Source organism: Dromiciops gliroides, chromosome 5 (genome assembly GCF_019393635.1).
Source record: "Dromiciops gliroides isolate mDroGli1 chromosome 5, mDroGli1.pri, whole genome shotgun sequence".
In the NCBI taxonomy this organism is placed as follows: Eukaryota; Metazoa; Chordata; class Mammalia; order Microbiotheria; family Microbiotheriidae; genus Dromiciops; species Dromiciops gliroides.
The window spans coordinates 226,121,514-226,149,244 of NC_057865.1; the positions used below are offsets into that span (position 1 = coordinate 226,121,514).

The 27,731-nt window shown below is 49.1% G+C and overlaps 1 protein-coding gene across 1 annotated transcript in view; it reads left to right on the forward strand.

Annotated features, from left to right (window-relative positions):
* Nucleotides 1-4,525: 4,525 nt before the first annotated feature.
* Nucleotides 4,526-27,731, forward strand: part of LRP1 (LDL receptor related protein 1) — a 114,977-nt gene continuing 91,771 nt past the window's right edge. Inside the window, exons 1-6 of the mRNA XM_043969073.1 lie at nucleotides 4,526-5,064; nucleotides 12,762-12,884; nucleotides 15,001-15,138; nucleotides 17,441-17,560; nucleotides 22,688-22,816; nucleotides 23,463-23,726. Of these exons, the coding sequence (XP_043825008.1) occupies nucleotides 5,004-5,064; nucleotides 12,762-12,884; nucleotides 15,001-15,138; nucleotides 17,441-17,560; nucleotides 22,688-22,816; nucleotides 23,463-23,726 (835 nt within the window). The 5' untranslated portion in view covers nucleotides 4,526-5,003. The remainder of the gene's footprint in view (nucleotides 5,065-12,761; nucleotides 12,885-15,000; nucleotides 15,139-17,440; nucleotides 17,561-22,687; nucleotides 22,817-23,462; nucleotides 23,727-27,731) is intronic.

Consider the following 27,731-nt stretch of genomic DNA (forward strand, 5'->3'; position numbering starts at 1 on the left):
TATTTCCACACATTTACATGTAAGAACAATTTTTAGCATTACATGTTTGTTTTTTGAGTTTGGATTTCCAAATTCTATCTCTCCCCTCTCCTCTTCCTCCTCTCTGAGACAGTAAGCAATCTGATACAGGTTATACATGCCCACTCACATAAAACATTTCCACATTAGTCATAAAATAGAATATTTTCCAATGGCTCTCAGTCTGCCCCAATGTGTTGACCCCTAGCCCAGCTCACTTGGTCCCTGATCTGCTTAGTAAATCATCCACATAAAGGTGGAAGCTAAAGTCCTGGAAATGATAAAATGCTAAATGAAAAAGGTTATAGAGAGAAGAGAACTGAATACAGGGGCAGCTAAGTGGTGCAGTGGATAAAGCACCGGCCCTGGATTCCGGAGGACCTGAGTTCAAATATGGCCTCAGACACTTAACAATAGCTGTGTGACCTTGGGCAAGTCACTTAACCCTAATTGCCCCACATAAAAATAAAAATACAGGCATGGCTGAGATAGCTAATCCTGTTAAAAAAAAAAAAAAGAACTGAATACAGTCTTAGAGAATGTCTACATGTGGAGGCAGAAGGAGGGTGGTAAGCTGAAGCTTGATAACAGTGGGGATAGACCCAAAGATGTGAATCCTAGAGATATTTCAAAGAAAATTCAATAAATAAACATTGTAAAGTGACTACTATGTTACAAGAAACACAACTTCGGGGGGGGGGGGGTGGCTAGGTGGCGCAGTGGATAGAGCACTGGCCCTGGATTCAGGAGGATCTGAGTTCAAATCCATCATCAGACACTTAACACTTACTAGCTGTGTGACCCTGGGCAAGTCACTTAATCCTCATGGCCCCACCAAAAAAAAAAAAAAAAAAAGATGGATCTCCTAGAATGCTCCTCGAGCAACTCCACAGGGGCTCCCATTGGGTACTAGACCTTTCTCTCTTGCAGTTTGGGAGGTGGCAGAGGTAGACAGGACCTCAAAGGTCATCTAGTTAAATCCTGAAGCAAAAATGCCCTATTCATCTTCAACAGGTTAATCAACCAACTTCTGTTTCAATACAGCTCCGTGCTGGCAGGCAGACAACATTAAGCATTTACTTTTTGCCAGACACTGTGCTAAGTGATGGGGATGCAGATAGAAGCAAAAAGAAAGACAGTTTGCCCTCAAAGAGCTTACACTCCAACTCATAAAAGGGAGCTGGAAAGTGCGGGGCAGGGGAAAAAAAGAAGATATGAGAAGGCTGGAGGAGAATAGAGCACTTAGTTTTAGAACCTTCCCCAAAATGAGGGCTCAGGAAGGAAATGTACCAGGGGGAGAAGGAAGCCATCAAGGCAGAGAGGGAAGTTACCCAGTAAGAAGGCAGCCCAGGAATGGGAGTGAAATCAGAACAGTATGAAGCACAGTCAGGAGGGGAAATTTTAAACTCCTACTAAACTGCAAAGCACTGCTGAAAGTACTGGGCCTAGGGGGTGGCTAGGTGGCGGCTAGGTGGCGGCTAGGTGGCACAGTGGATAAAGCACCAGCCCTGGATTCAGGAGTACCTGAGTTCAAATACAGTCTCAGGTACTTGACACTTGCTAGCTGTGTGATCCTGGGCAAGTCACTTAACCCCCATTGCCCCGCAAAAGAAAGAAAGAAAGAAACAAACAAACAAACAAACAAAGTACTGGGCCGACAAAGAAGATAAAGACCCCACCCTCAAGGAGCTTACTTGTTACTGGAAATATATGATGTATTCACAGATGGAAGGAAGGTGGCAATGAATGTTTCCTGAGATAGAGAGTGAGAGGGCAAAAATTCTCTTTAAGCCTGCTCAGGTTATCAGAAAAGAGGGGAGGGAGCACTAATAGTTGGGGAGAATTTGGGAAGGCTTCATGGAGAAAACAGCAAAGAAAGGCAGAGCTAAAGAAAGACTGAATTCCAGCACTAGGGGATGACCTCAGGGAGTGCAGAGGCAGCAGGTGCCCTTCTAAGTTTGAAGAAGGACTAGTTGTCTGGGAAATTGAATAATGGACATAAAAGAGGATAGAGCTGGGGCAGCTAGGTGGCACAGTGGATAGAGCAACGGCCCTGGACTCTGGAGGATGAGTTCAAATCTGGCCTCAGACACTTAACACTTACTAGCTATGTGACCCTGGGCAAGTCACTTAACGCCAATTGCCTCACCAAAAAAACAAAAAAAGAGGATAGAGCTGTCCAGTTTCTTATATAATCTTCTCTGTCTGTTCTCCTTGGTTTGTATATGAAAATGTTTGTGTTTGTTAATTGCAAAATTCCTAATTTCTAAAAGAATTAAAAAAAAACAGTTTGGAGGGCTACATTGGAGTCTAAATGTGCACATCCTTAAATACCACCAGACTAATGAGTAAAGATCTGAGTTCAAATCCGGTCTCATGACATTTCCTAGCTATGTAACCCTGGGCAAGTGATTTAACCTGTCTGCCTCAGTTTCCTCAACTGTAAAATAGGGCCAATATTTTCATCTTCCTCCTAAAGTTGGTGGAAGGATCAAATGAAATATTTGTTAAGTAATTAATACACAGTAACCTGGCACATAAGTGGTTACTTAATAAAAAATTCTTCTTTCCTTCCAAAGTATTTTAACCTAGAAGTAATAAGGACCCCCTTAAGGTTTTCTGTTTGTTTTTGTGGGGAAATGGGGGTTAAGTGACTTGCCCAGGGTCACACAGCTAGTAAGTGTCAAGTGTCTTGGGCCGGTGCTTTATCCAAGGCGCCACCTAGCTGCCCTGCCCTTAAGGTTTTAAGCAGCCAGTGGCATGTGTCTTGAAACTATGTTGGCAGCTGTGGGGAAGGATGGATCAGGGAGATGAGGGCTGTGGATGCTAGGAACCAACTCCATCAATCATTCTATTCTGCTTTTGGATAATCCTAACAGTTGGCAAAATTTCCCCTACATCCGACTGATATCTTCCTCTGATAACTGCCACCCATTGGTCTTATTTCTGTCCTTTGGATCTGCTGTCCTTTGTCTAAACCTCCAACAACTGGCTTCAAGATTTCGACATCTGGCAGGGGACGTGACCTATTATTATTCCTCACTCTTTTCTGGAGGGCTCTTACTTGCCACTCGACCCTCTCGGCAGTGCAGGCTGAAAGAATGACCAGAAGGGGGCAATGACGAGACGCACATTCACAAGAGCACGGGGCTCAAGGGATGTCTATTGCAACTTCGGGACTAAAAACTCGGAACCTGAGACCACAGTTGGGCACTGAGGGGACGAAATCCAGTAAGACTTAGAACTCATAGATCGATCCTCAGAATCCCCCACTTTATAATTGCAAGCTTTCGTTCTTGTGAGTCTAGAACCCAGAGACTTGGAACTCTTGTCCCTAGCTTTCATTTCCTAAGTCACCTGGGAAGTGGAAAAAGACCAAAACACGAAAATTTAAAAAAAAACAACCCAAAAAAACAAACCTCTGACCTCCTCGGGGGAGGCGGTGGCGCTGCCCGCCCCACCCATCCAGTGACTCACTCCCTTCCAAATAGCTCGCCCTAAAACCTGCCCTGCGCCAGGAGAGGGAGGGAGATGGGGGTGGGATAAAGGGGACGGGGGCGGGGAGGAACGGGCACTAAGGTGGGCTCTATCCCTTAACCCGAGGCGAAAGTACAAGCTCAGTCGAGTCCCGGCAAATGTCCCTGTTTACTGTGAAGCCGGGGAGGGAGGGAGGTGGGGCGGGGCCTGGGCGGCCCCAGCCCGCCCTCTTTGCCCCGATCCCCAATCCCCGTCCACTTTTCCCAGAGCCTCCAAATCAATGCTCAACTTCTCCCAGTACCTTCCCCGCTGACTGGCATCCCTTCCCCAGCTCTCCACGGGCTAGGGATTGGGGGGAGGGGGAGAGGGGGAGAAGTGGAGAAGGGGCGGGGGTAGGATCAAGCTTGCAGAAGGGTACAGGCCCAAGTCCAAAGCGTAGAACGTAGAACCCAGGACGGGGCCGGAACCCTGTATTGCTGGTCCCTGACCTCCACACCCTTCCCATCTATCCCCTTAGTTCTGGAAGACGCCGATGGGAGGTGATGGAGGGGGAGGGAGCTGGCGGGGAGGAGTGACGACAATCTTCGCCCCAAAGCGGTAGGATGTGGGGAAGGGGCAAAGGTATCTGTAGTGGGATTTCTAGTTCCAATTCTGTTATCAGTTTGACCACGGACAAGACACAAAAAAATATCCGAGCCTCGGTTTCCCCCATCTATAAAATGACAGCACTGGAGTGAATACCCCTTCTAGCTTTAAATTCTAAGATCCGATGTCTTGGCTCGCGGGTAACAAGGCACCGCCTCTCTTGAACCGCTTTCCAAGCCCCTCAGCCCTGCCACTCCTCCTTCTCCCCCTCCTCTGGAGGGTGAGTGAGAGACCCACGCGCATGCGCACCAAGACATTTGCCGCGTAGCTAGCTCTCCCCCTTTTCTCTCCCCGCCCCTTCCCCCTCCCCGCCCCCTCCCTCTGCTCCCTACCTCCCACTCCCCCTTCCCTCCCCCCGCCCCCCCCCCCCGCACCACCTCCATCCCGGGAGCACAGGCGCGAGCTCAGGGCCCTTGCACGGAGGAGGAAAAGAGGGGAACCCTCCGGCTTTCCCAAAGCTGCAAAGGACCCCTTCACAGGCTCCCCCACCCCGTCCACGCCCCCCCCCCGCCTCCTCCCAATTGTGCATTTTTGCAGCCGGAGGCGGCTCCGAGATGGGGCTCTGAGCTAAGCCCAAGGCGGGGGGAGAACCAAGAGAAAAGGAGGGAGGGGGGACCTCGAGGTGTTTGATTTGGGGGCGCATCTTCCCCGCCAGCGAGCTCCAGCGGAGGGGCTCCTAACTATTGCCTTCTCACCCCTACCCCCCCCCTCCGCCTCCGATCCCAGAGCTCGCTGCGCTTTGCAGAAAGAAAAGACAAAAATAAAGGCGGGGAGGAAAACGGGGGACCCCCCTGAAGGGGGGCATAGACTAAAAGGAGCCAGATTACGGAGGAGGGGGCTGTTTGCATCGGCCCCGCACCACCATGCTGAGCCCGCTGCTGCTGTTGCCGCTGGTCTTGGCTCTGGCCACAGCGGCGATGGATGGTGAGTGAGACTCCCCCCACCCTCACCCCCTCCCCTGAGGACGCCCCCTCCCCAGTCCCCACCTCTTACTGCAGAAAGGGGAGGGAGTCGCGGGGTGGGGGGGCCTTTTGTTATCCGGGTCCAGCTGACACAGCAGCGCCCCGGCTGGGGGCTGGGAGCAGGGGTCCGGATTGGCGGGGGGTGGGGAGCCTGGGTGGAAGATGCTTCCCGGACCCCCCAGCTCAGACAAAGACTGGTTTGGGGAGCAGACCTGGCGCCCCCTTAGTGCCACCGAGGATGGAGGGAGGCCTATGCTGTCTCTATTTCTAGCGGAGGACGTGTCCCGGGCCCCCCACCCCCACCCCCCATCCCTATCTGAATTGTGAAGGAATCTGGATTTGCATTAAACATCTGCAAAGGGGGGTGGGGGGAGCTGCTCGGGCGGGGGTCTGCGGTGTGTTTCTAATGCGTAGAGGGAGAAAGCCGAAGGGGGAAGTGATTTTCCGAGGTGCCCACACTGGGCAGAGGTGTGAGGAGAGGAAGAGGACTTGTGTACTAAAAGATTGACTGGGCCCTGGAGCAGGGGTGGAGGGAATGGGTTCTAGAATGACTGGGTTCTAACCTAGGCCTCCAGGGTTCCACATCTTTCCACATTCCCCCTTTTGTGGGCCTCTGTCAGTAGCCAGGATTGGGTTGAACTGTATTGGGATGGAGGTGGGAGGGGTGGGGGTTGTTATGTTACTTCGAAATTCCCTTCTTAATTTCTGGAGGTTTGGATGAAACGTCAGACGTCATCAGTGAAGAGAGGAACTGGGAGTCTAGTTTGGATCGCTGGGGTGGGGGTCCCCTCATAGTTTGGACTAGAAGGAGAGTTTGGTGATGGGGGGGGAGCCGGTATGCTGCTGCTATTTTTTATTCTGCAACTTAAGTGAATTTGTTTTTAATTTCTCCCCCCTCCCCCTTCTCTCTTTGCATAATGCAGACATCAGCTCTAGCTGGAACTGTATGTGCTTTAGGGAACTGGGGGTGACCTCTTGTTCCCTCTCCTTTCCCCCCTTTGACTCTTTTCCCTATTTAACCCTGAGTCATGGGTTCAAGTCTTGTCTAAGGCATGAACAGGGACGTATAGATTGGGGGTTGGGCTGGGCTGAGCTGAGCCCCGAACACAGATTGAGTGTGTGTAGGGGGGTGTCTCACCACTCTCTTCCCCCAGGGGGCTCCATACTCTGCCCACAGCAAGAAATGACCCTCCCTCCCCAGGCCCCCCACACCTCCACCCCCACTTCCAATCTCCAAAACTTTGCCAAGTTTGGGGTTGGGAAAGTTTTTCTCAGAAATCCAACTGCCCTGTCCCCCTCCCCCGTGACCTCATTGGGAATCAAAGACCCTCTTACTTTGGTTAAGAGTGAGGCTGGGGAGGGGAAGAGAAGTTTGGGGAGCAGAGGAGCCCATTTAAGTAGAGAGGGGGGAAATTCAAAGCCCCCTCCCTCAATTATACCATCCTTCAGAACTCTCTGTCTTCTTTGAGCTAAGAGGAAAACAAAAACAGAAATTGCCAGTTTAGAGGAAGGCAGGATCTCTGTCTTCATCCCTCCCCAAACCAGCCTGTCTCTGCCTGCTGTACCCCCAAACAACTATATTTCACTTCCCCCCCCTTCAGTGAGGAAGTTCAAGGGTTGTTCTCTTCACCATGGCACTGGAAGGGAAACTGAGGCAGAGAGAATTGGGACACCTGGTTCTGGGAAAGATTAGGGAGTATCAGAAAAGGCAAGACCAGGAGAGAAAAACAATTTGGTTGGGGGGTGGAAGAGGCAGGAGGGGCCACTGTGGGGAACAGAAAACATCCTGAGACGTTCTCCCTGGCCCAGCTGGAGTTTCACAATGGGATGAGAAAGGGACACAGCTGTCCTGTGTTCAGGGGCTCTAATGCTGGCTTTGGCCACCCCCTCTAGAGTGTGTGTGGGGTGGGGAGGGGGGTGGGCTGTTACAGACATTCAGCTCCTCTCACAGTTTAGGCACTATTCTCCCTAATTATTGCCTTTCTCCAATACTGCCCCCCTTCCCGGATTCCAATATCTCAGGCCAAGTTGTACCCAGAAGAATGAGAGGAGAGAGGCACTCGTAATATGGAAAGGGCAATCAATGAAGCAAAATGAAGTCAGGGAGCCTAGCATTGAGAACTAGCTATGGAATTATGGGCAAATTATTTCCCTTTTTCAAACCTCTGTTTCCTCGCTTGTAGAATGACCGTGATCATAATACTTGCACCATCTACCTCACAGGGCTGTTGGGGGAAAAGTGCTTTGTGAAATCTGAAGTGATCTGTAAATTCAAATTCATATTTGGGGGGAAAACTTTTGGGTCATTACCTAAAAGTCTGTGTTGTTTTGTTTCTCTACCTCAGTTTCCCTCCTTAGACACTTCTTGCCATGTGGTGGTAGTTGAGGGTGGGAAGAAGTTTTCCTCTCTGAATCAGTAGAACAGCTCAAGGAAGAGTTGATTTGAGTTCCTTCTCCCCAAATTGTCATCTAGATTGTAGCCCCTCTCTACCCTACCCAGATCATCTCTGTCTCCTCCCCACCCCAACCCTGAGCCAAGACCACACTTCATCTAGAGTTGTTCTCCAGTATCTTCCCTCCTCCCCAGCCCTATGCCCAGCCAGGGCAAAGAATCACCATCCCCAAAATCCGTATGCCCCTAGCACTTCTGGGAAGTTTTCATTCAGGTCTCATCATCCTCTCTCTCTTCTGCTCAGTCTCAGCCTCTACCCTCAGTGAAGATGGAAAATGGGGGGGGGGGATGTCTAATTCCTGGGTTACAGAGGCCTGACCCTTCCCCTGAATCATGAGTGGAATGATTCAGGAGATGGTCCCAATGGTTTGCTTTGGGGGAATCCTCTTGAGGTATATGTGAGCGGAGTCAAATAAGCGTTTTCTGACCTAGGTTTTCCCTTGGGGTTCCGTCCAAGGTGGGCTTGGGGCTGTGTGCTTGGGTTGGGGATACCCTGCTTCTCCTCTCAATCCCTGGCTCTGTAGCCGTGCCCCAGGTTTCAGCTCCATCAGCAGGAATCAGCATTGTTTAGAGAAGGAAGCAGTCGGCTCTGGAGTGTTTCCGGAGCTTGTGGCCTGGAGGCACCGAGAGTGAAACCACCCTCTGTGGTGATGGAGGGAGACTGGGGTGGTGGGGTCATTTGTCCCTTGCGTGCTCCGCCTCCCCCCCCAGCCCAGGGTATCTTTCAGGGATGATGCCCAGCTCTTAATTTCCCTTCTCACCCTTCCAAGTCTCCCTGACTTGAAAAGGCCTTGACATGAGTCTCCTCTGTGTAGCAGGAGCTTGGCCCCCACTCCTGGTGCCCCAGGGTAAGTGCGGGCAGCCGGGAAGGGGGCTTAGCCCCCTCAGCCCTATGTCCACACTATTGCTTCCATGGTGGTGTCATTTTCTGGGTTCACCCCAGGACAGCTATGTCATTGTCTCTGGCAGCTTACACTTAGATTGCCGACCCCTCCCTGTTTCTCTCTCTGTCTTCCCTCCCTGATTCTGTTTTTCTTACCTTTTTTCACTGGCCTTGTCTGTCTCTTGACATCTGTCTGTCTCTGCTCACCCCCTAAGTCTGTATCATGTGTCTTGTCCTGAGCCGGCCGGCCAAGGTAATGGGTTCTTAAGCTTCCAGTGAGAACTGGACAAAGGAAATGTCTACCCCCCCCCCTGCAATTTCCTCTCTGCCCTCCCCTCTTAGGGAACAGGTATTGGAGGGGGCGCCCATAATCCAGGGCAAATGGTGGGTTTGCCGTATCCCATGGGCAGTGTGCAAGGTGAGGCAGCATCAGGAAGGAGGGAGCTTAGACTTCAAGGGGGATTTCCCAATAATGAAAGAGACCAGGGGAAAGATTCGGGGAATCCAGTTAGCCTAGGGAATTTACTTCCTTGCAAAGAATAGGTGGATAAGGCTTGGGATTGTGAAGGCAGAGGGATAGATGCGATGACCTCTGAAGAGAGCTCAGTGGTCTGGGTTGGGTGGTAGTGGTGGGGGGGGGGGGTTAAGGGTCAGGCTCATGTCCTGCTGAGTCAATATTGACTCAGGGTGGAGGGGGCCTGCCTCTCCTCCCCCAGCGGTCTGAGCCACCCCAGCCGCGTCCATCCTGGCCACAGAGCAGAGGCCCAGACTCAGGAATGACAAAAATGTGTCTGCGCCTCTGGGAGCCTCCAGAGCAGCGGGGTAACACCCAAAATACATTAAATCAAGGAAAAAGCTCTGCGTTTGGGCCTGGGAGGCCCTTCTGCTCTCCCCAGTCCCAGTTTATCTGAAGGTTCCTATTCCTGCACAATGTCCCCCTGAGGACTACTCCTGCCCCCCATCTTTCTCTCTTCCCTGACATCTATTCTATGGGCCTCCCTTCCTTAAATGGCCCCAGGAGGGGAAAATCAATCTCCTTTGCCCCCATGTTGCAAAAATGGGAGCTCTGTCCCCCTCACTCTGTCCCCAGGTCTCTTCTCCCTGCTGGGAAATCCACTTAGAGACCACTTCCCGCCCCTCCCAAGCTGCTCTTTCTTGGGGTAGGGAATGACCAGCAGCCCTTACTCCAAGACCCCACCTTCCCAGGCCCTCTTCTTCCCTTTCCTTCTCCACATCCCGATCTCTTCCCTGCCTTCCACCCCCCACCCCGACTCGAGTCCCCTTCTCCTTAAGGTCCCAGAAATGGACAGAAGGCTTCAGCCCGAGTCCGGCCAGGACAGGGGAAGTCTGTGTTGTGTCTGAATCAAGCCCTGATGCTTCCAGTGGGTCATTCTCAGTGGCCCCAGGGGCCAGGCCTGGGCCAGGAGCCCAGGGTGGGGAGTGGGAAGAGCAGGGGTGTCAGCTAGCTTTAGCATGGCGGTCACATTCGTCTAGAAGCGAAGCCGAGAACAGACGCCCCTTCTGTGCTGCTGGCTGTGTTCTCCCTCCCTTCCTCCCTTTCCCTCTCTCTTCTTTCTCCCAGAAGTTTGTTACCCAGCCAGCTGCCCCCCCCCCAAACTCCAGTTCCCTCTCCTCCTCCAAATGGAAATAGACCAAAAATCGCCTCTTGTCATTGCTCTACTGGATCCTAGCCTGTCTATGCAGCTGGTCGAGGAACACCACCAAGTCAGGAGCTGAATGTGACTGACTAGAAGATAACATCCCTGATTCTTCCTGGAGACATCTGTATCCCCCCGCCTCAGTTTGAGTGCCCTGTCAGCTTCCCTCTGTCTTCAGTGCTAGACAAGGGTTGATGGGGTTCCTGTCGTTTTAGATTCAGGTGATATGGATGGGGAAGGAGGGAGGAGTGTCTGCCAACTCCAAGTGAAGCAAACTTCTAAATCCCCACAGATGAGTATGACTTTTAGTGTTAGATAAAAACCCTTATCTTTGCTGTCAGTTATCTGAAAGTGAGTTAGTGAAGTGGTGTGAGTCTGTTCTCCAGACCTGTCTTCCTTCCTCCCAAGACCCACAGAGCCCAGAAGAGGCTTTCGGTCTTTCACCTCCTGCTCCTGACTGGCAGGGCAGCAGTGTCCCCCATCCTGCTGCCTGGCCAGAGGAGGGGGAGTGGGGCGGCACAGGGCAAGGCGGAATGGATGTCTTTGGGAAGGAACAAGGAACCCTGAGCTCTACCCTTCTTTGCTTTCCCTTTCTTCTTCAGTTCCTCCCCTCCCCCCCCCCCCAAGAGCACATCTGGTTTGTGAATCTCACTCATTCCAGCTTTCGGAGTTTGCCAGCTGCTGTTTCCTCTGTCGAACTCTAGCCAAAAATGAAGGGGGGGAGAGGAGGCTGGGGGACCAAGCAGAGGCTAGGGGAGGGGGGGGATGGAAGGGATAGATGGGAAGGACGCTGAATGGGACATGGATGGGGAGAGGCTAGGTTAAGCAACAAGTGACCATGCCTGGGCCCTGACTTTGAGTTCAGGGGAAGGAGGGGAAACTAAGGAGAGGTGAAAGAGAAGTAAAAGTGGAGTGTGGCTAGGGCTGTGGGGTACGAGCTCTCTCCCATCTGCCTCTGAATCCCATTCTGCACCACTCCCAAATCCACCCCCCCCCCCCTTCTAGCCAAGAGAGTTGTTGAGGGAAGAGGACTGTTCTTCCGAATGCTAACGAGCTTCATTTCCCGGGAAGACCTCACAGCTGGTCCAGTGGGGCAATGAACTCAGCATTATCTACCTCCTCAAGGGCCCTTTATCTGGGGCTGAGGACTAGGATGGATTGGGGGTGGGGGAGCTCCTGGGGCCTGGCAAGACCATCCTTGATGCATTTCCTGGGTTTTGCTAAGGTCCTGGCTGGAGGCCTGGGCCCCCTGGTGGGGGCAAGGGGGGGAGAGGAGGTGGTGGTGGCGGCAGGGGGAGGACTGGAGAGACACAGGAATGGGGGTTGGGAGAAAAAGGGATCTGAGAAGAACGTAGCCCCAGAAGAGAAGGTGTAGAAAGTGGCAGAGCTAGCCCCGGGCTTGGGGCTCTCAAGAGGCATTTTCTGGAGGAGAAGGACCTACCATTTCCTCTCCCCTTAGAAGGAAAGGCAAGAAGGGAGAGGGTTTAAATGGCCACAGGAGCGGGGGGGGAGATGAGACCTCAGGTGAGGTAAGAGAAGGGCGAGACTGAGAGATCCTCTCCCCTGGAGAATAAAGCATCCACAGACTTTGTTTACATGGGCCAGAGTGGGGAAACCACAAAAGGAATGAGATGGCCAAAGGAGGCCGTGGCAAGCCCTCTCATTCTTTATATTTGTATGATTTGTCATTCTTTATTGGCAGAGGCGACCTTAAAGCTGGCTAAGCTAAGGGGCTTGGTCTTAGGGTATCATCCTGGCCTCAAGTATTATCACTCCAGCCTTCGCCTGGTTCCTTAGGCCATATCAATTGGGGTATCCCCGTGGTGGGGCGAGTCTATTGCTTTGATCATTCTCCATGTTGCTGGTTTCTCAACTCAAAGACCCCTTTGGGATGTCTAACCTCCCTCCACCCCCCGGGTAGTGTCATATAGTTACTTTCGTTGGAGCCTAATTTGGTCGTTGCTCTAAGTGGCTTCGTAGAGAAAGGAAGACATCCCAACCTTACCTATGGGCCATGAGCCCAGCCACAGTTGATGCCAGAGGCAACTCTAACCTAGTAACTGTGTGGGTGCTAGAGGTTTGGGGTGTGGGGGTGGAGCTGGGCGGAGCCCGAGTTCAAAAAGAGGGAATGTGTGGAAGGGCTTGGGGGTGGTGAGGAGATTAGGAAGAACTAATTCTCCAGGTCTGGTTAAAGCAGTAAGGCAAGGTAAGGGGAAAAAGTCCTTACAGCTTAACTTTTCTCTTGGAAGTCAGCCTTATCCATCAGCTTCTTACTGGGGTCTGGCCTGCGTGACCATCAGCCAAAGGGGTTGTGACCCCATGGTGGGAGAGGGAGAAAGGAAAGGCAGCCTTGGAAGTTGTTGTGAGGGGGTGGGGGGTGGCGGGAGAAGTGGAATGTGTTCCCTGGAGGCTCCTGCCTACAAGCCCCCCTCCCTGTCTCACCAGGTACACAACGTTCTGGGAGTGACCCACAGGCTCTGGCCTCAGCTCTCTCCCTCCTCCCTCCTGCATGTAGGCCATGGCTAAGAGCCCAGGCTGGATAGGGGAACAGTGTTGGGGGAGGGAACAGGGGGCTCCAAACCCCAGAGGAAGATTCCAGTGGTGTGGGGCTGGCCCAGATCCTCTCTGATGCCCCCATTCTTTCTTTCTACCCCAACTCATGACAGTCCCCAAGACCTGCAGCCCCAAGCAGTTCGCTTGTAGAGACCAGATTACCTGTATCTCCAAAGGCTGGCGGTGTGATGGAGAAAAGGACTGTCCAGATGGCTCCGATGAAGCCCCTGAGATCTGTATGTACCTCTGCTTACCTCTTTTTGTCCCCTCCCTCCTATTCCTTTCCTAGTTTGCCTCATGCAAAGGTTCCATGCAAAAGGAGAGACCTTAAGAAGAAATTTGATCAGTCCCCTGGATGAGCCAAGTGCATAATTTGTCAAGTAGCAGCCTATAGCTACAGTGAACTGGCCCTGGAGTCAGGGAGACCTGAGTTCAAATCTAGCCTCAGACATTTACTAGCTGTATGACCCTGCGCAAGTCACTTAACCTCTGTCTGCCTCATTTTCCTCATCTGTAAAATGGGGGAAATGATAGCACCTAGCTCCAAGGGTGGTTGTGTGGATTAAATATTTGTCAAATCCTTTGTAAACCTTAAAGAGCTACTTAAATGCTAGCTATTATTATCATGACATTAAAAACCATTCGCAGAGTAATTCAATGCCTTCATACCCCATATATTTCTCATTCCAGGACATTATGCCCAGCATCTCCTCAATAGTCTTCTCCCCACTACCCAATAGCAAATTCCTCCTGGGTTCTTGTTATATCCCCCACCCTCGTATCTGGGGGCCTTGTGCCCTGCCTATGTCTTCCACACTTACGCATACATACATGCCCTCAATGCCTTTTGAGCTGCAGCGTTCCTTTTCTTGCCACCCCTCCCCCTGCCCTAATAAGAGGTATAATCAACATGAGCGGCTTAAACTGGGAGAAAGGTTCCCCTCCCTGCCAGCTAAGAGTGGGGATGGGGCTAGAAGAGTCAGATGGTAGGGCCCTGGGGAGTCCAGGCCACAGGCAAATACCTGGTCTGTCTCCCTTCCTTACACTAGCCCCCTCCCCACCCAGATCATACAACTCTGTTGTGATGGAAATGAGCCTCCTCCCCACTGTTGCCCAAATCGAAACCTTAAATCTTTCCTTCCCTAAACACTTGGACTCTTTCTGGACATGCCTGCCACCCCCCTAATAATTACCAGGAGTAATTTTAATTTTAGGGCTCATAAGGGGCAACCAGTTTTCTTTGATCTTCTGTCTCTGTCTCTCTCTCACTCTCTGTCACACACACACACACACACACACACACGTCCACCCTGCTCATGAGTTAGAGCCAGTAGGCAGAATGGCTATCTCTAAGCCACAGCAATGAATGAAGTCCTTTCAGAGCAGGGGATAGGATGTATACTCCTAAGGTACCTCCTTCCTCTACTGCTCTCTACCTTATTCCTTGGGGTGGGGACTTGGGGAAAGAGTGTCCCCCGAGTCATCAAGCTTTCTTTGGTGCCCTCTCACCCAGGTGCTCAGCGTCCTGTTCAGGACAAAGGCTGCTCCCCCTTCCTTCATGATCTCTGTTTGGATTAACTAGGACGCTGCCAATACACACATACACCCTTCCCATCACCCCTGTTTTGCCTAAACAGGGGCTGCCTGGAAATGAGGGGGGACCAGCCAAAGAACATGATGCAAGACCTGGCCCCCCTCCCAGCCTTGTCCGGCCACTCAGTGCTCCCTGAGACAGTGATTTCAAGTGCAGTCCTGTCTTGTCCCTGGGTCTGCCACTAAGGGAAAGAAAAGATTGGGGGGGGGGACAGAAAGCCAGCTCACTGTAACCTTTGACCTTTCCCTGAGTCTTCTACCAGCCAGGTCTAGGTTCTTGCCCCAACCCAGGCCCCATCTTTGCCCTAGTTCTTTCCTAGAGCCATGAGCTATGTATAGAGAAGGGTCTTGTGACTTAGTAGGATTTTCTGCCTCAGATACACCATAATACTCTGGCTTCCCCCGACACTTGACCCCAGCTCCCGCTCCCTGTACCATTCTCCCACACACCCCCCAGCTCAGAACAATAGGACTGCCTAGGTTGCCAGGAACACGGGGCCTGGAGCCTAGCAGGGTGCATGGCAGTAGAATTTGCCATTGTGCTTGCCTTGGGCCTGGTTTTTCCTTGACTTTGTGCTAATCGGCACTTATGGGATTGAAGCAAAGCCCGGGAGGACCAGACCCTGAAAGGAAAGGTTCTGAGCTCTTGGTGGGGAGAGGGGTTGGCGTTGAACTCCAGATGCCTCAGTTAAACAGTCAGCTATCCCGCGGTAACCTTCCCCACCACCTCCAATTCTCCTTCCCTTTCTCTTTCCCCAGGTCCACAGAGCAAGATCCAGAGATGTCAGCCCAATGAGCACAATTGTCCTGGGACAGAGTTGTGTGTGCCCATGTCCCGTCTCTGCAATGGGATACAAGACTGCTTTGATGGCACTGATGAGGGCGCTCATTGCAGAGGTATGGCAACACCAGCCACCCCCACCCCACCCCCTCCTGTGCTCCCACCTCCAGAAGCATCTGGATTGGCAAGAGAACGTTGGCCTAGGAGTCAGGACCTGAATCTGAGCCCCAGGTTCTGCTTCTTTTCCCTTCTCTAGCTGGGTTTCCTAATCTGTAAAATGAAGTACTTGGTCCAGATGATCTTGAGTTTCTTCCGCCCTGGGATGCCGGTTCTATTGGGGAAGGGTGGGGGGAGAGAAGAAACAGCAGGAGGAAATCAGTTGTCTACCCATTGCCTTGGGCAGAAATGTTGACTTCTCATTTAGTCTGAGATGGGAGAATATGAGCCTATGGAGGTCAGGGTCCTCTGGATGTGTTTGTAGTGAGTCAGAGAGGAGGAGATTTTGCTTTGGGGGAGAAAGTTCAGGGAGAGATTTCAGGGACATTGTGACTTTTTGCTTTTCTTCCCCACTTCCCTGAAACTCTTAATCTTCCCTATTCCTAGTAGTCATCCCCAGAGACCTGAACCCAACCCTCGAAGGGGTGAAAGTTGAGATGAAGAGAGGATGCCAAGGAGGGAATCTAGGGGCAGGGGTACAAGAGCAAGCAGGGTCAGCACTGCCATCCTGGAGAAGGCTTGAGGGGAGGGAATGAGGGGAACCTTGCTAATAAATGGAGTGAGGGGGGACAGCTAGGTGGCACAGTGGATAGAGCACTGGCCCTGGATTTAGGAGGACCTGAGTTCAAATCTGACCTCAGACACTTGATACTTATTAGCTGTGTGACCCTGAGCAAGTCACTTAACCCCAACTGCCTCACCAAAAAAAATAAATAAATAAAATAAATGGAGTGAGGACTGAAGGGCCATCTACCTTGAAGAAGGCTGGTGCTGGGGGAAGGCAGGGCCAGAGGTAGTCATCGTGGACAAGACTGGCATGGTGGGGTGGGGAGCTGAAAGAGAGCCAGCCTGGAAAACACTTGAGGGAGGGGGAGGTCACAGAGGAAGCCTGGATGAATCTGGGGGGAAAGGGGAAAGAGGGAATTGAGTCCCTGCTTGGGAGATAGAGGGGTGGGCACCTTAGTTCACCAGTATTGGAGGAGAAGGAGAAGGCTCTTCATGTGCATGTGCGCCAAGTAGTTGGAAAACATCTGCCTTCGGGAGGAGTCACATCTGGATTCTGTTCACTGTTTGGGGATGGAGGGGGGGGGGTGGGGAGGAGAGGAATTTGCAAAGGATTTTTTTCCTTCTTGTTTGTTTTGGCTCTTGTCTCCGGGGCCTGTGGGATAAGAATGGGGGAACACAGAGGGTCCAGGGTTTGAACTCACATTCACCTACCCCCCACCCTTTTTTCACCTGTATTGATCATTTTCAGGGGCATTGGGGCAGGGGTCAAAAGTGAGCAGGTTAAAGGTCATTTTCTTTGAAATCACAACGTTTCTTCCTCCCCCACCTTCAAAAACCCAACATCCCTTAAACCTGGAGTTTGAACTCTGGGCTTATCAGCTTCCTGTTGGCTTGTGACTCTGTGCCCAAGAACCCAGGAGCCACTGGCATTTGCCCCCCTCCCTCCAAAAAAAAGAGGGAATATTCAGCTCTGAGATCCAAAGAATAGGACATTTTAACTCCTTTTGGGGGGAAATAAATGCAAACCTATTGTCTCCCTACCAACACCCCCAAGCCCCCTCTGCCAGGCTTACAGCTTTTACACCTTCTAGCAGATCAGGCAGTTCTCAATCTCTGATGCTGGGGTTGGTGGGTAGAGAGACAAAGGGGTCTTTGTGGTTGGTCTGCTGGGCCACCCAGCCCCACTTGAGGACCGCTAATTGGGTTTCAGGCCTGGGGGAACAGCTGTTCCCCTACACACATTTTCTTCCCCCTCTCATCTCATTCACCTCTGTCTTCTGGGTGGAAGTGGGTCATGGGCAGAGGAGGGAAATGGGGAAAGGGTCCAGAGGGAAACTTCAGTCCTGCTTCCTCAGCCTCCCACTTCTACCTACCACCACCACCCTTAGGCAAAGATTGCTGGGTTATTAGTAGGTTGGGGAGGAAGCTTCAGGACTGGAGGTGGAGCACTGAGGGGAGGCACACTCTCTTACACTGAGCATCATGGCCCCTGAGCACCAAGCCCCAGGCCACCCCACCTTCTCATTCAGGCCAGAGGCAAGAAATGCCATTTGCCCCCTTTATTTTCCTTAAGGAAAAGGTGGGGAAACTTCCTAGTGGGAAAGGACCCCAGGGCAGCACTATGGGACCTTCCATTAATGAGACTGTGTGTGTGTCTTTGTGTGTCTGTGTGTCCATGTCTTCCCCCTTCCCCAGAACTCCGGGCCAACTGCTCCAGAGCAGGCTGCCAGCATCACTGTGTCCCCACGCTCAGTGGGCCCTCCTGCTACTGCAACAGTAGCTTCCAGCTCCAGAGTGACAACAAAAGCTGCAAAGGTGCGTATGTATGTATGTGTGTGTCTGTGTGTGTCAGAGAGAGAGAGACAGAGACAGAGAGACGGAGATGGAAAGAGAGAAGAGAAGAGAGAGGGTAGAGGAGGAAGGTAAAGAGGAGAAGAGAAGAGGGAGGAGTGGAAATGCAGAGGAAGGATAGGTGGAGGGAAATCAAATGAATAAATATTCATTAAGCACTTACTTACTAGCTAGGTTGAGCAGTGGGTAGAGCACTGGCTCTGGAGTCCGGAGGATGTGAGTTCAAATCCACATACTTGACATTTGCTACCTGGGTGACCCTGGGCAAGTCACTTAACCCCAATTACCTTAAAACATCTGCAGCCATCTCCAGTTGGCCGGATGTATATCTTCACTGGACCCAGATGGCTCTGGAGGAGAGAGACTGGTGATTTTGTAGACCTCCCTCACTTAATGCCTTTCACTGCCAGCCATGAAATTACCTCCCAATGTCCTGGTTCTCTTTGAGAATGAAGGACAGACAACATAAACTATGTGCTAAACACTGTGCTGGATGCTGTGACCACAATGACCAATCAATCAATCAATCAACCAATTGATAATCAATAAATATTTACTAATCAACTCCATGTGCTGGTCAAATCCTAGCTGGTTGGCAGCAGTAGCTGTGGCTGATACAAAGGTAGTCTCTGCCCTCAAGGACCTCACGTTCTACTAGGAGAGAGATAAAACAGAGTCACAAACAATTATTTTCCAAGGCAGAATTGAGAGACTGGGTGGTATAGTGGATAGAGAGCTAACCTGGGAGTCAAGAGGGCCTGAGTTCCAGTCCTGCCTCTGACATGGCTGCATGACTCCAAGCAAATCATTTTAACTTCTCAATGACCTAGGCATTTCTCTGAAACTATAAATTATAGATTAGTGGCTGATATGTATATTGGAGGCAGTTTCTACTTCAAGAACATCTCGGTACCATATAAAGCAGAGTGTGATAAATAGAATAAAAGGTCATTTACTGAAGAGACTGCAGACTTTTTTTTTTTTTTGGCAGAGCAATGAGGGTTAAGTGACTTGTACAAGGTCACACAGCTAGTAAGTGTCTGAGGCTGGATTTGAACTCAGATCCTCCTGAATCCAGGGCTAGTGTTTTATCTACTGCTCCACCTAGCTGCCCCCATAAAAGGTCATTTATAACAGTCCCCTTTTTCCCTGTTTGGAAAACTTGGAGTTATCTTTTACTCTTTTCTTTTAACCAATCTTTCTCATATCCAATAAGCTGCCTAGCTCTGCTGACTCTGCCTCTGAAATCTCTCACAGTCATACTCTCCTCTCTCTTCCTGCTGCCACCACTTAATACCAACCTTCATTCCCACCCTTCTCTCTGACCTCTGCTCAGTCCCTGTCCCACTCCAGCTTCATTTTGCTTAGGCATGGGGTCAGTTTGGATCATTTCTCTGCTCAAAACTTTTGAGTGGTTCCCTATCCAGGAAATATCCAGGAAAGTCATTCAAAGCCCTGTGCAATTCTCTACTACCCTACCTTTCCAGCCTTATCTTATACTACCTGTCTCTACATACTCTATGCTCTGGCCAGATAGGGGAGTACTTACTATCTTCTATGTGTTCTGTACACAACCATCTCTGTGCTTCAAATGCCTTTTCCCAGTCCTTGAGGCCCATTGAATTCCTACCCATCCTTTAAAGTACAACTCAAATGCTTTTGAGGCTTTTTTTCAGTATTAAGTAATGCTTTACCTAATATCCCTAATCAATAATGACTTTGCCCCCCCCAAAAAAACCTCACCTAAAACTTTGTACCAATTACTCAAACCAATTCAACAAAGATTTATTAAACTGTAGCCTGTGGGGATAAAAAGTTGAAAAAAGGACATAGCCACCACCCTCAAAGATCTTATAACACATTGGGGTAAATACAACATAAATAAGTACGGTACAAGGTTAGGATTACCTAGATTCTGTTGCCATAGGACATGGGAAAGGGGCCTCAGAACTCATCTAAATCCAGGGGTTAGGAAACTAACGGACTTACAAGCTAAGTCTGGGTTGGGGTTTTGGGTTTTTTTTAATATTTTAAATAAAGTTTTATTGTTTTTCAAAATAGGGGGAAATTATTAGCTCCTCAGCTGTACAAAGACAGGAAGCTGGATGTAGACCTCTGGCTATAGTTTACTGACCCATGATCTAGTTCAGGGTCTCCATTTTTACAACTAAGGAAACTGAGTTAGGTTACCTTCCCAAAACTACTGAGGTTGTGATAAGGGCTAAGGAACTATCAAAACAAAATGCTGTATGAACATGTTGAGCCAGGAGACATCCTAATCAGCTGAGAAGGAAAGGGGGTCAGTACAAGGCAAGAATCAGGGACAACTTCTTAGAGAAAGTGACAACTGAACTGAGCCTTGAAGAAAGAAAAGGATTTCAGTAGGTGGGAATGAGAAAAGAGTACATGCCAAGCCTGGGGGATGCCCTCTGCAGATGTATGGAGGCCAAGATCAGGAAACAGCTAGTAGTCCAATTTTATTGGAACAGAAAGAATATTTTAAGGGGTATAATGGGAAATAATAGTGGAAAGATAAATTGGAACCATATTGTGGAGACCCTCAAATGCCAGAGAAAGAATTATATATTTTATCTTTTGAGTAATAGAGCATGTCATGGGGCAGCTAGATGGCGCAGTGGATAGAGCACCGGCCCTGGAGTCAGGAGGACCTGAGTTCAAATCCGGCCTCAGACACTTAACACTTACTAGCTGTGTGACCCTGGGCAAGTCATTTAACCCCAATTGCCTCACTAAAAAAAAAAATAGAGCATGTCATGATCAGATATGTGTGTACCATGCATATCTTATTTTGTTTTGTAGTTAAATCAGTCGGGCAAGTATTTATCAAGAGCCTGGTATACTCCTGGCACTCTGATAGAGCCTGAGGATACAAAACTAAAAATCAAACAGCCCCTGCCCTCAAAGAGCTAACATTCAATAGGAGAAGACATGTACACATATTAGTATAGCAGGGTTTAGGATGTAGAACATGTGTGGGGAATGGATGAACGCACTAGCTAGCTGACAACCATACCAACCCTTATCCCTTTCTAAGTGATACTGGTTCATTCCTTGTTCCTTCTCTACCCAGGTTCCAAGTCAAACAAGGGGTATGTGTTGATATATTTTTTTAAATGACTAGAAAGGTACAATCTCTCTCATGAATTAAATAATTTAGTTCTCATCCCAGTTGACAAATAAATTGGAGAAACCACTTTTTCCATTATCTCTCTCTTTCTTCTCTCTCTCTTTCCCTCTCTTCCCCAGTCTAATTAGACTTAATTGTTATTAGCCATACAATTTATTAATATTATAACGAATGACAAAGGCATACTTAAGTATCACAACAATATAGTCAGCTGTGAGAAAAATTATGTCTAGAGTAAACTCTAACTATGGACTACAACTGCTGACTGACTCCTCAACAATAATCTCATAATAGTAATTAAAGGCTTTTCTTAGGGTGTCTTCTCCACTAAATGTTTTAAATTTAATTCTCTCAAAATGTCTCCTCAGACTCTCCTTTACAGATAACTCAGAGTCTTTGGGAAAAAGTACTTTTAGTCCTTATTCTCTCTTCACACAGTCTCTTCAGCCATGACAGTTGAACTCTTTCCCCAAGATTCCATTCCCTCTCAAAGATTCAGTACCGATATCCAAAGTCTGGATGACAGAGGCCATGTAAACTAGGATTACATTTCTATATATGAAATAGATACAAGGCAAATCATTTGACAAGGTACCAGCAGTTAGGAGAATCAGGGGAGTCTTCATAGAGGGAGTGGCATCTAAGCTGAGTTTTGAAGGAAACCAGGCATTTTTAAAAGGCAGGAAAGAGGGAGTGTATTGTAGGCATGAGGGGCAGCCTATGCAAAGGCATAGAGATAGTAGATATAATCTTGTATCTGAAGAACAAAGAGACCAGTTTGGATGAAGTTTTGGAGGGATATAGATAGGTATATAGATATCTATATCTCTGTCTATCCATCCATCCATACATACACACACAGACAAAGACACATGCTAGAACGTTGGTTGTAGTCAGTTTGTAAAAGGTTTTAATGCCAGAGAAGTTTGTATTTGATCCTGGAGGTAATTAAATGGTAAGATCTAGTTTGGGGGCATATCACTTTGGAAAGGGGAGATACTTGAGATAGAGATACCATTTTGGAAGTCATTGTAAGGGGATAAGACCAAATGAGTAGAGAGAAGGAAATATGAAGAGAAGGCCATATGGTGTGATGTAAAGGTAAAATTGACAAGATGGGGTGGAGGAGAATGAAGATAATTCAAAGTCGCAAACCTGGAAGATTGGGAAGACAGTATTAACAGACATAAAAGTACAAGAGGGGTAGTGGTTGGGGAAAAGATAATTATTTCTTTTCTGGACATTTTGAGTTGGAGATGCCTATGGATCAGCCAATTCAAAATATTCACTAGGCAGCTGCTGATGTAGGACCAAGGTTCAAAAGAGAAAAAGTAGGGCTGTATATATAGATCAGGGAGTCAGCTGCATAGAAATGAGAGGTAAGCTCCTGGGAGCTGATGAGGTCACTGAAAGAAAGTACAGAGAAAGAAGATAAGTGGGCCCAGGACAGAACTTGGGGTTACGCTCACTAGTAGGGGGCATGGTATGGATGATAAGCCCGCAAAAGAGACCAAGAAGGAATGGTCAGACAGGTAGGAGAAAAACCAGGAGAGAGCAGCAATGCCACTAAAAATGGAGTGCTCAACAGGGATGTGGGTATTTCTGTTATGTGCTATATATCCCCTGACTCAGCTATCAACTCCATGAGGGCAGAGATCCCATCTTACATAAGTTTTCTATCTCCCCTTTGCTTCCTACAATGTTCTTCATATCTCAGTAAGCACTTAATGAATATTTAATGGATTGAATTGTTGAAAGAATAGTAAAAAGGTGTGCTTAAAGGGGGAAGGAATTCCCTTTCCCTCAGGGCTTAAAGAAGCTTCATGGAGGAGAGGAAGGACAGTAGTGCCTTTTATGGGGATCTCTTGGTTTCTGGGCTAGGGTATAAGGGCAGATCAAGGTCAGTGATTGGTGGATTTAACTGTGTTTTCTTTTCCCCAAAGACTTTGATGAATGTTCAGTGTATGGTACATGCAGTCAGGTGTGCACCAACACTGATGGAGCCTTTACCTGTAGCTGTGTGGAAGGTTACCTGCTCCAACCTGACAACCGCTCCTGTAAGGCCAAGAATGGTATGTATGGACAGAAAGACCCATCGCTGCCTGGTTTTGTTCCTAATGTTCTTCTTCTTGGTCTTATGCCCCTATAGAGATGGTGTGGAGTGATGGGGCTTTCTTCTTCCTCTTGCTCCTTTTCTCATACCTGCTGTATATGTTGGAGTGGAGGGAGGGAGATCTTTTCCCCTGATCCTACCTCTTCTTCACCTTCTCTTGCTCAGAATCGGTGTATGTGTGTGTATGTGAGTATGCACATGTGAGTGATTAGAGATGGAGGGGGATGGAGATAGAGAAGGGGAATTGCCTTTTCTTGACCCTTCTTTGCCCAAACAGCTGGTAAGTATATATGTATGTGAAGGGGAAGGCATGTTCCTCTTCCCTCTTCCATAGATCTGGTTGGAGGAGCTTCCTTTCCCTCTTACCAGAGCTGGTGAGTGTGGATAAATCTCTTTCTCTTTTTCCCCTTCCCAGAGCAGATGTGTGTATGTGGGTAATACTTAATACTTTCAAGTATTCAAATGCATATAATTGTCAGTGGCCCTAAGACCTTAGATCATATTTCTCTCCCTTTCCCCCCAAAGCTGCTTCTTTTTTCTGACCTGTCTTAGCTCACAGCTGGTATGGGGCCTCCTTGAATCTCCTTTCTTCTTCTCCTTCCCAGAGCCAGTAGACCGCCCTGCTGTGTTACTGATCGCCAACTCCCAGAACATCTTGGCTACATATCTAAGCGGGGTGCCAGTGCCCACCATTACACCCACGGGTACCCGCCAGACTACAGCCATGGACTTCAGTTATGCCAACGAAACTGTGTGCTGGGTACACGTAGGGGACAGTGCCGCCCAGACCCTGCTGAAGTGTGCCCGAATGCCTGGCCTCAAGGGCTTTGTGGAAGAATATTCAATCAACATTTCTCTCAGTCTACACCGTGAGTCACCACCCCCCTAAAGTAGTCCAGATTGCCTCTCAGTAGCAGTTCAGGTGTAGGGAAGGCAATAATTGCCTGATGTGTAAGAGGATGGACGGAATGACTCCTTATGGTTTCTTGAGAGAACAGATGTGATAACTCCTATCCAAGCATGTAAATTTGAGGGTGGATGGGAAAATTCATGTTTGATATGGAAACAAGGGATTAGATGGGATGATTCCTATCTGGTGATGAGACAAGGTGATGAATAGTGGTCTTCCTGTCCAGTTTGCTGGCAGGAGGCTGGGTAGGAAGACTCTTGTCTGTCAAGGAGACATAAGAGAATGAGTATGATTTATGTTTGATACAGAGGTCAATGATTCTTGTCTAGTATGGAGTCAGTGGAGGATGGATGGGATGACTATTTCATGTAGAACCAGAGGTAGGGTAAGGAGTTGGGTGGTATAACCACAGTCCAACATGGAGACAAGGGAGGATGGATGGGAAGATTCCTGTCTAGTATGAACACAGTAGAGGATGGATGGGATGATTCATGTTTGGTGTAAAAGCATAGGATCAGAAGGAGTTACTCCTGTCTGGTGTGTTAATGTGGGATCATAAAAGCTAACTCCTGTGTGGTTTATAGACAAGAGGATGGACGGGATGGCTTCTTTTTGTTGTAAAGGCAAGGTGTCTCTGAATGGAATGACTCTTGCCTGATATGGATATAGGATTATGGTTTGAATTATATCTGCCTGATTCAAAGTCAGGGATTTGAACAGGGCAACTCATACATTTGCTGTCTTGGTTGGAGACAGGGGATTGGATGAGATGATAGTTTTGTATATTCCTAGGGCTATGGATGCTATAGGCTGTACAGATGCCACTTAGCCTGTTATAGGAAGGGGTTACAGGAAGTAGGGAAATTTCAAGAAAAGGCTGAGAGGGGATGTACAAAAGCATCTCTAGAAAATGAGGATGAGTATATATCCCAACCCTCCAGAGAACTGAGGGAGTACAGAGCTGACCTTTGAATCAGGGAAACCTAGGTTCAAATCTTGCTTCTTATACATAAGAGGTGAGTGACCCTGGACAAGTCACTTAATCTTCAGTGCCCTGTGTACCACTCTAGGAATGCCAACTGAAGAGCAGGTGCTAGTTGACTAAAGGAATTTCCTCATCAGGAGATCCCTATGCCAATGAAAAATGACAAGAAATAAATTTTAAAAGACCCAAGGGAGAGAGAGAATGCTGTTAGACCTCAGAGAAGACTTCCCTATGATCACAGAGAACCAGAGGGGATGGAGCAGGGACATCTTTCTTGGATAATACCAGGATCATAGTGCTTGGCACAAGAAGGAACTTTAGAGACTATCTGGTAGTCCATGATTTTTTTGGATAACTGTATTTCACTAGAATTGGTTTCCTTTGTAATCCCATTTATTTTATTATATGCATTTAAAGACATTTTGGAGGTCTCACCAGTTTCAAGGAGGCCAGTGGCAGACAAAAAGTCAAGTACTCACGATCTACTCCAGTCTTCTTACTTTATAGTTGAAGAAGCCAGGATTTGAACTTGGGTTGTCAGGAGTCTTTGCTGACTGTGTCAGCCTGGAGACACAAAGACAGGGGATGGGACAGATTGACATTGGCATTCATAAGGACCTTGGGATTCAGAGGTGGAAAAGAGGAGGAATGGGCTGACCTCAGGGCTTCCCATCAGGGTGGAGTGGGTTTGAGGATATTACGGTGTCCCTGTGGGAAAGGCATGTTGCAATAAGGAATTAAGGAAGGGAAAGTGATGAGTCCTTTTGCACTATGTTTTATGAGGTCCTTCCTTTAGAATGGGTGCACCTTCCCTTTCCCATTCATTACAATTGTCAGGGAGGGCTTGGGGCACTGAGTCTGGGCTGGTTTGGGCTGGACTAGGCTGGTTTGTACAACTTTGAGAGAAGAGAACTTGTCTAAGAAGAGGGAGCTTGATATAGGCCCTTCCCTGAAGCGATTTTGTATTTATTTTGTATTTATTTTTTTTTTTTAAATCTACCATCTTAAAACAAGAAGCACGGCTTGGTCACTCACTGACCTGGGGTGCTTCTGTAGAAAACATGGCCCATAGCCCCTTGACCTAACACCCCTGCTATAAGAAGACTTTAGGGATTCTGTTCATGTATCAGAGAGGAGGAGGGTCTCCTGAAATCTTTCAGCGACTTTGATTTGCAGGGAGGTCAAGAAATTCCCTATTCCTACTGAGCAGAAAAAAAGAGGAGGGAAGCATAGACTGCAAGAGAGAGTGTGGGAATGAAGTCTAAGGGGGGACTTCCTGAGATAAGGATGGCTTTGGGGCAGCTAGGTGGCACAGTGGATAAAGCACCAGCTTTGGATTCAGGAGGACCTGAGTTCAAATGTGGCCTCAGACACTTGACACTTACTAGCTATGTGACCCTGGGCAAGTCACTTAACCCTCATTGCCCTGCAAAAACAAAACAAAACAAAACAACAACAACAACAACAACAACAAGCATCTTCCAAATGATATTAGTGGGGAGAAAAGGAGTAGATATGGGGCTCTCAATCCCCAAGACTTTCATTCCCCATCCCCTACCCCCACCCTCGACTTCTTGGGCCTCATTTAGGCGGGTCTGGACAAACTCAGCTCCTGCAGTTCCCTCCCCAGCCCTAGGGGAAGGGTGGGTGCCCCCACAAGAAGGGGGTGGTTACCCTGGCTCTGTCCTGTCCTCTTCTTCCCTGCCTCCTGAGAAACAGGAAATGGCCCTAACCAGCCCCACCTCATTTGGCAAACAGATCCTGCCTACTCATTATTTCATTAGGGCCCCGTTTGGGTGCAGAGTCCAGGAGAGTGGAAGGAACACAGAGGTTTTGGAGGTTGGGTTCAAGAGGTGTATATGCAGACAGTCAAACTAGGTTACAGAAATCTCCCCCAGGTCCTCTCCGAGTGGCTACGGGGTCAAAGTCTCCTCCTCCCCAGTCACCTGCACCCGGTACACACCTCCCCACCTCATAAACAGACACACCCGTGCCGCCTGAATGTCTGCCTGTTGCCCCCAAAATGGTTGTTTGCTTCTTACTGTGAAGGCTAATTATGGTCCCTCTGCTGGTGTCCCCCTGTCTCCTCCACCATCATGTCCCCTCCCTCCCAGTCCATCCTTCTTCCCAAGAAATTCCTGCTCCTCTAGTTTAGCCTTTGGTGGCTGGGGTAAGGAAACACAATCCTGTCCTTCCCCTCCTTTGGGAGGGGGATGACAGGGAGTGTAACTCAATCTTTGAGGGGGAATAGAGAAGAAATTAGGCAATTCTTCCCCACCCCCAACCAACCAAGCCTTCTTTTGCAACAGCTGAAGGGACTGGAGTAGGGTAGACTCCCGGGTTCCTTTGCTCAAATGGTGCCTTGACGCAGGATGCGGTGTTTGTGTAATGATCGGACTTGTATCTTCCTGTACTTTCTGGGTTTGAGGAAGCTGGAAGGGCACAACGTAGTCAGAGAGATCTGTCTGAGATTTGGGGTATTTATCATGGGAGGCAGGGAGTCCATGGGAGTCACCCTATCCTTTCCCCTTCTCTATAAATAAGGGGAAGGAGAGGGTAGCATGCCTCTGATTCCCTGCCCTTCTCATGGGTCCTAAGGAAAACACTATGGAGGGAAAGTGAAAACACCCCAGAAATGTGTAGAAAGGGGACAAGGAGTTCACATTTTCCCCTACTGCCTGTGTTCCCTTCGGGGCAGTGCTATATAGATGGGGTCCATGTGTCTGGCTTGGTGCGTGTAAACACTCATGTCACCTGAATCAAAAAGTGGCCTCTGCTTTGAGCTCTGTCCTCATCGAACTCTCCAAAGCTCTCAATGTGAAAGGGGACAGGGCTTGGGTATGTGGGGAGATTTGGGGACGGAAGGCCAGGGAATGCCTGGAGTGGGAAGGTCCTTTCCTCTTTTCCAGTCTGAGAGAAATTGGAAGATTTCTTCTTTTCTCCTCTAGAAGTTTTTGCCACTCTCCTCAGTCCCTTCCT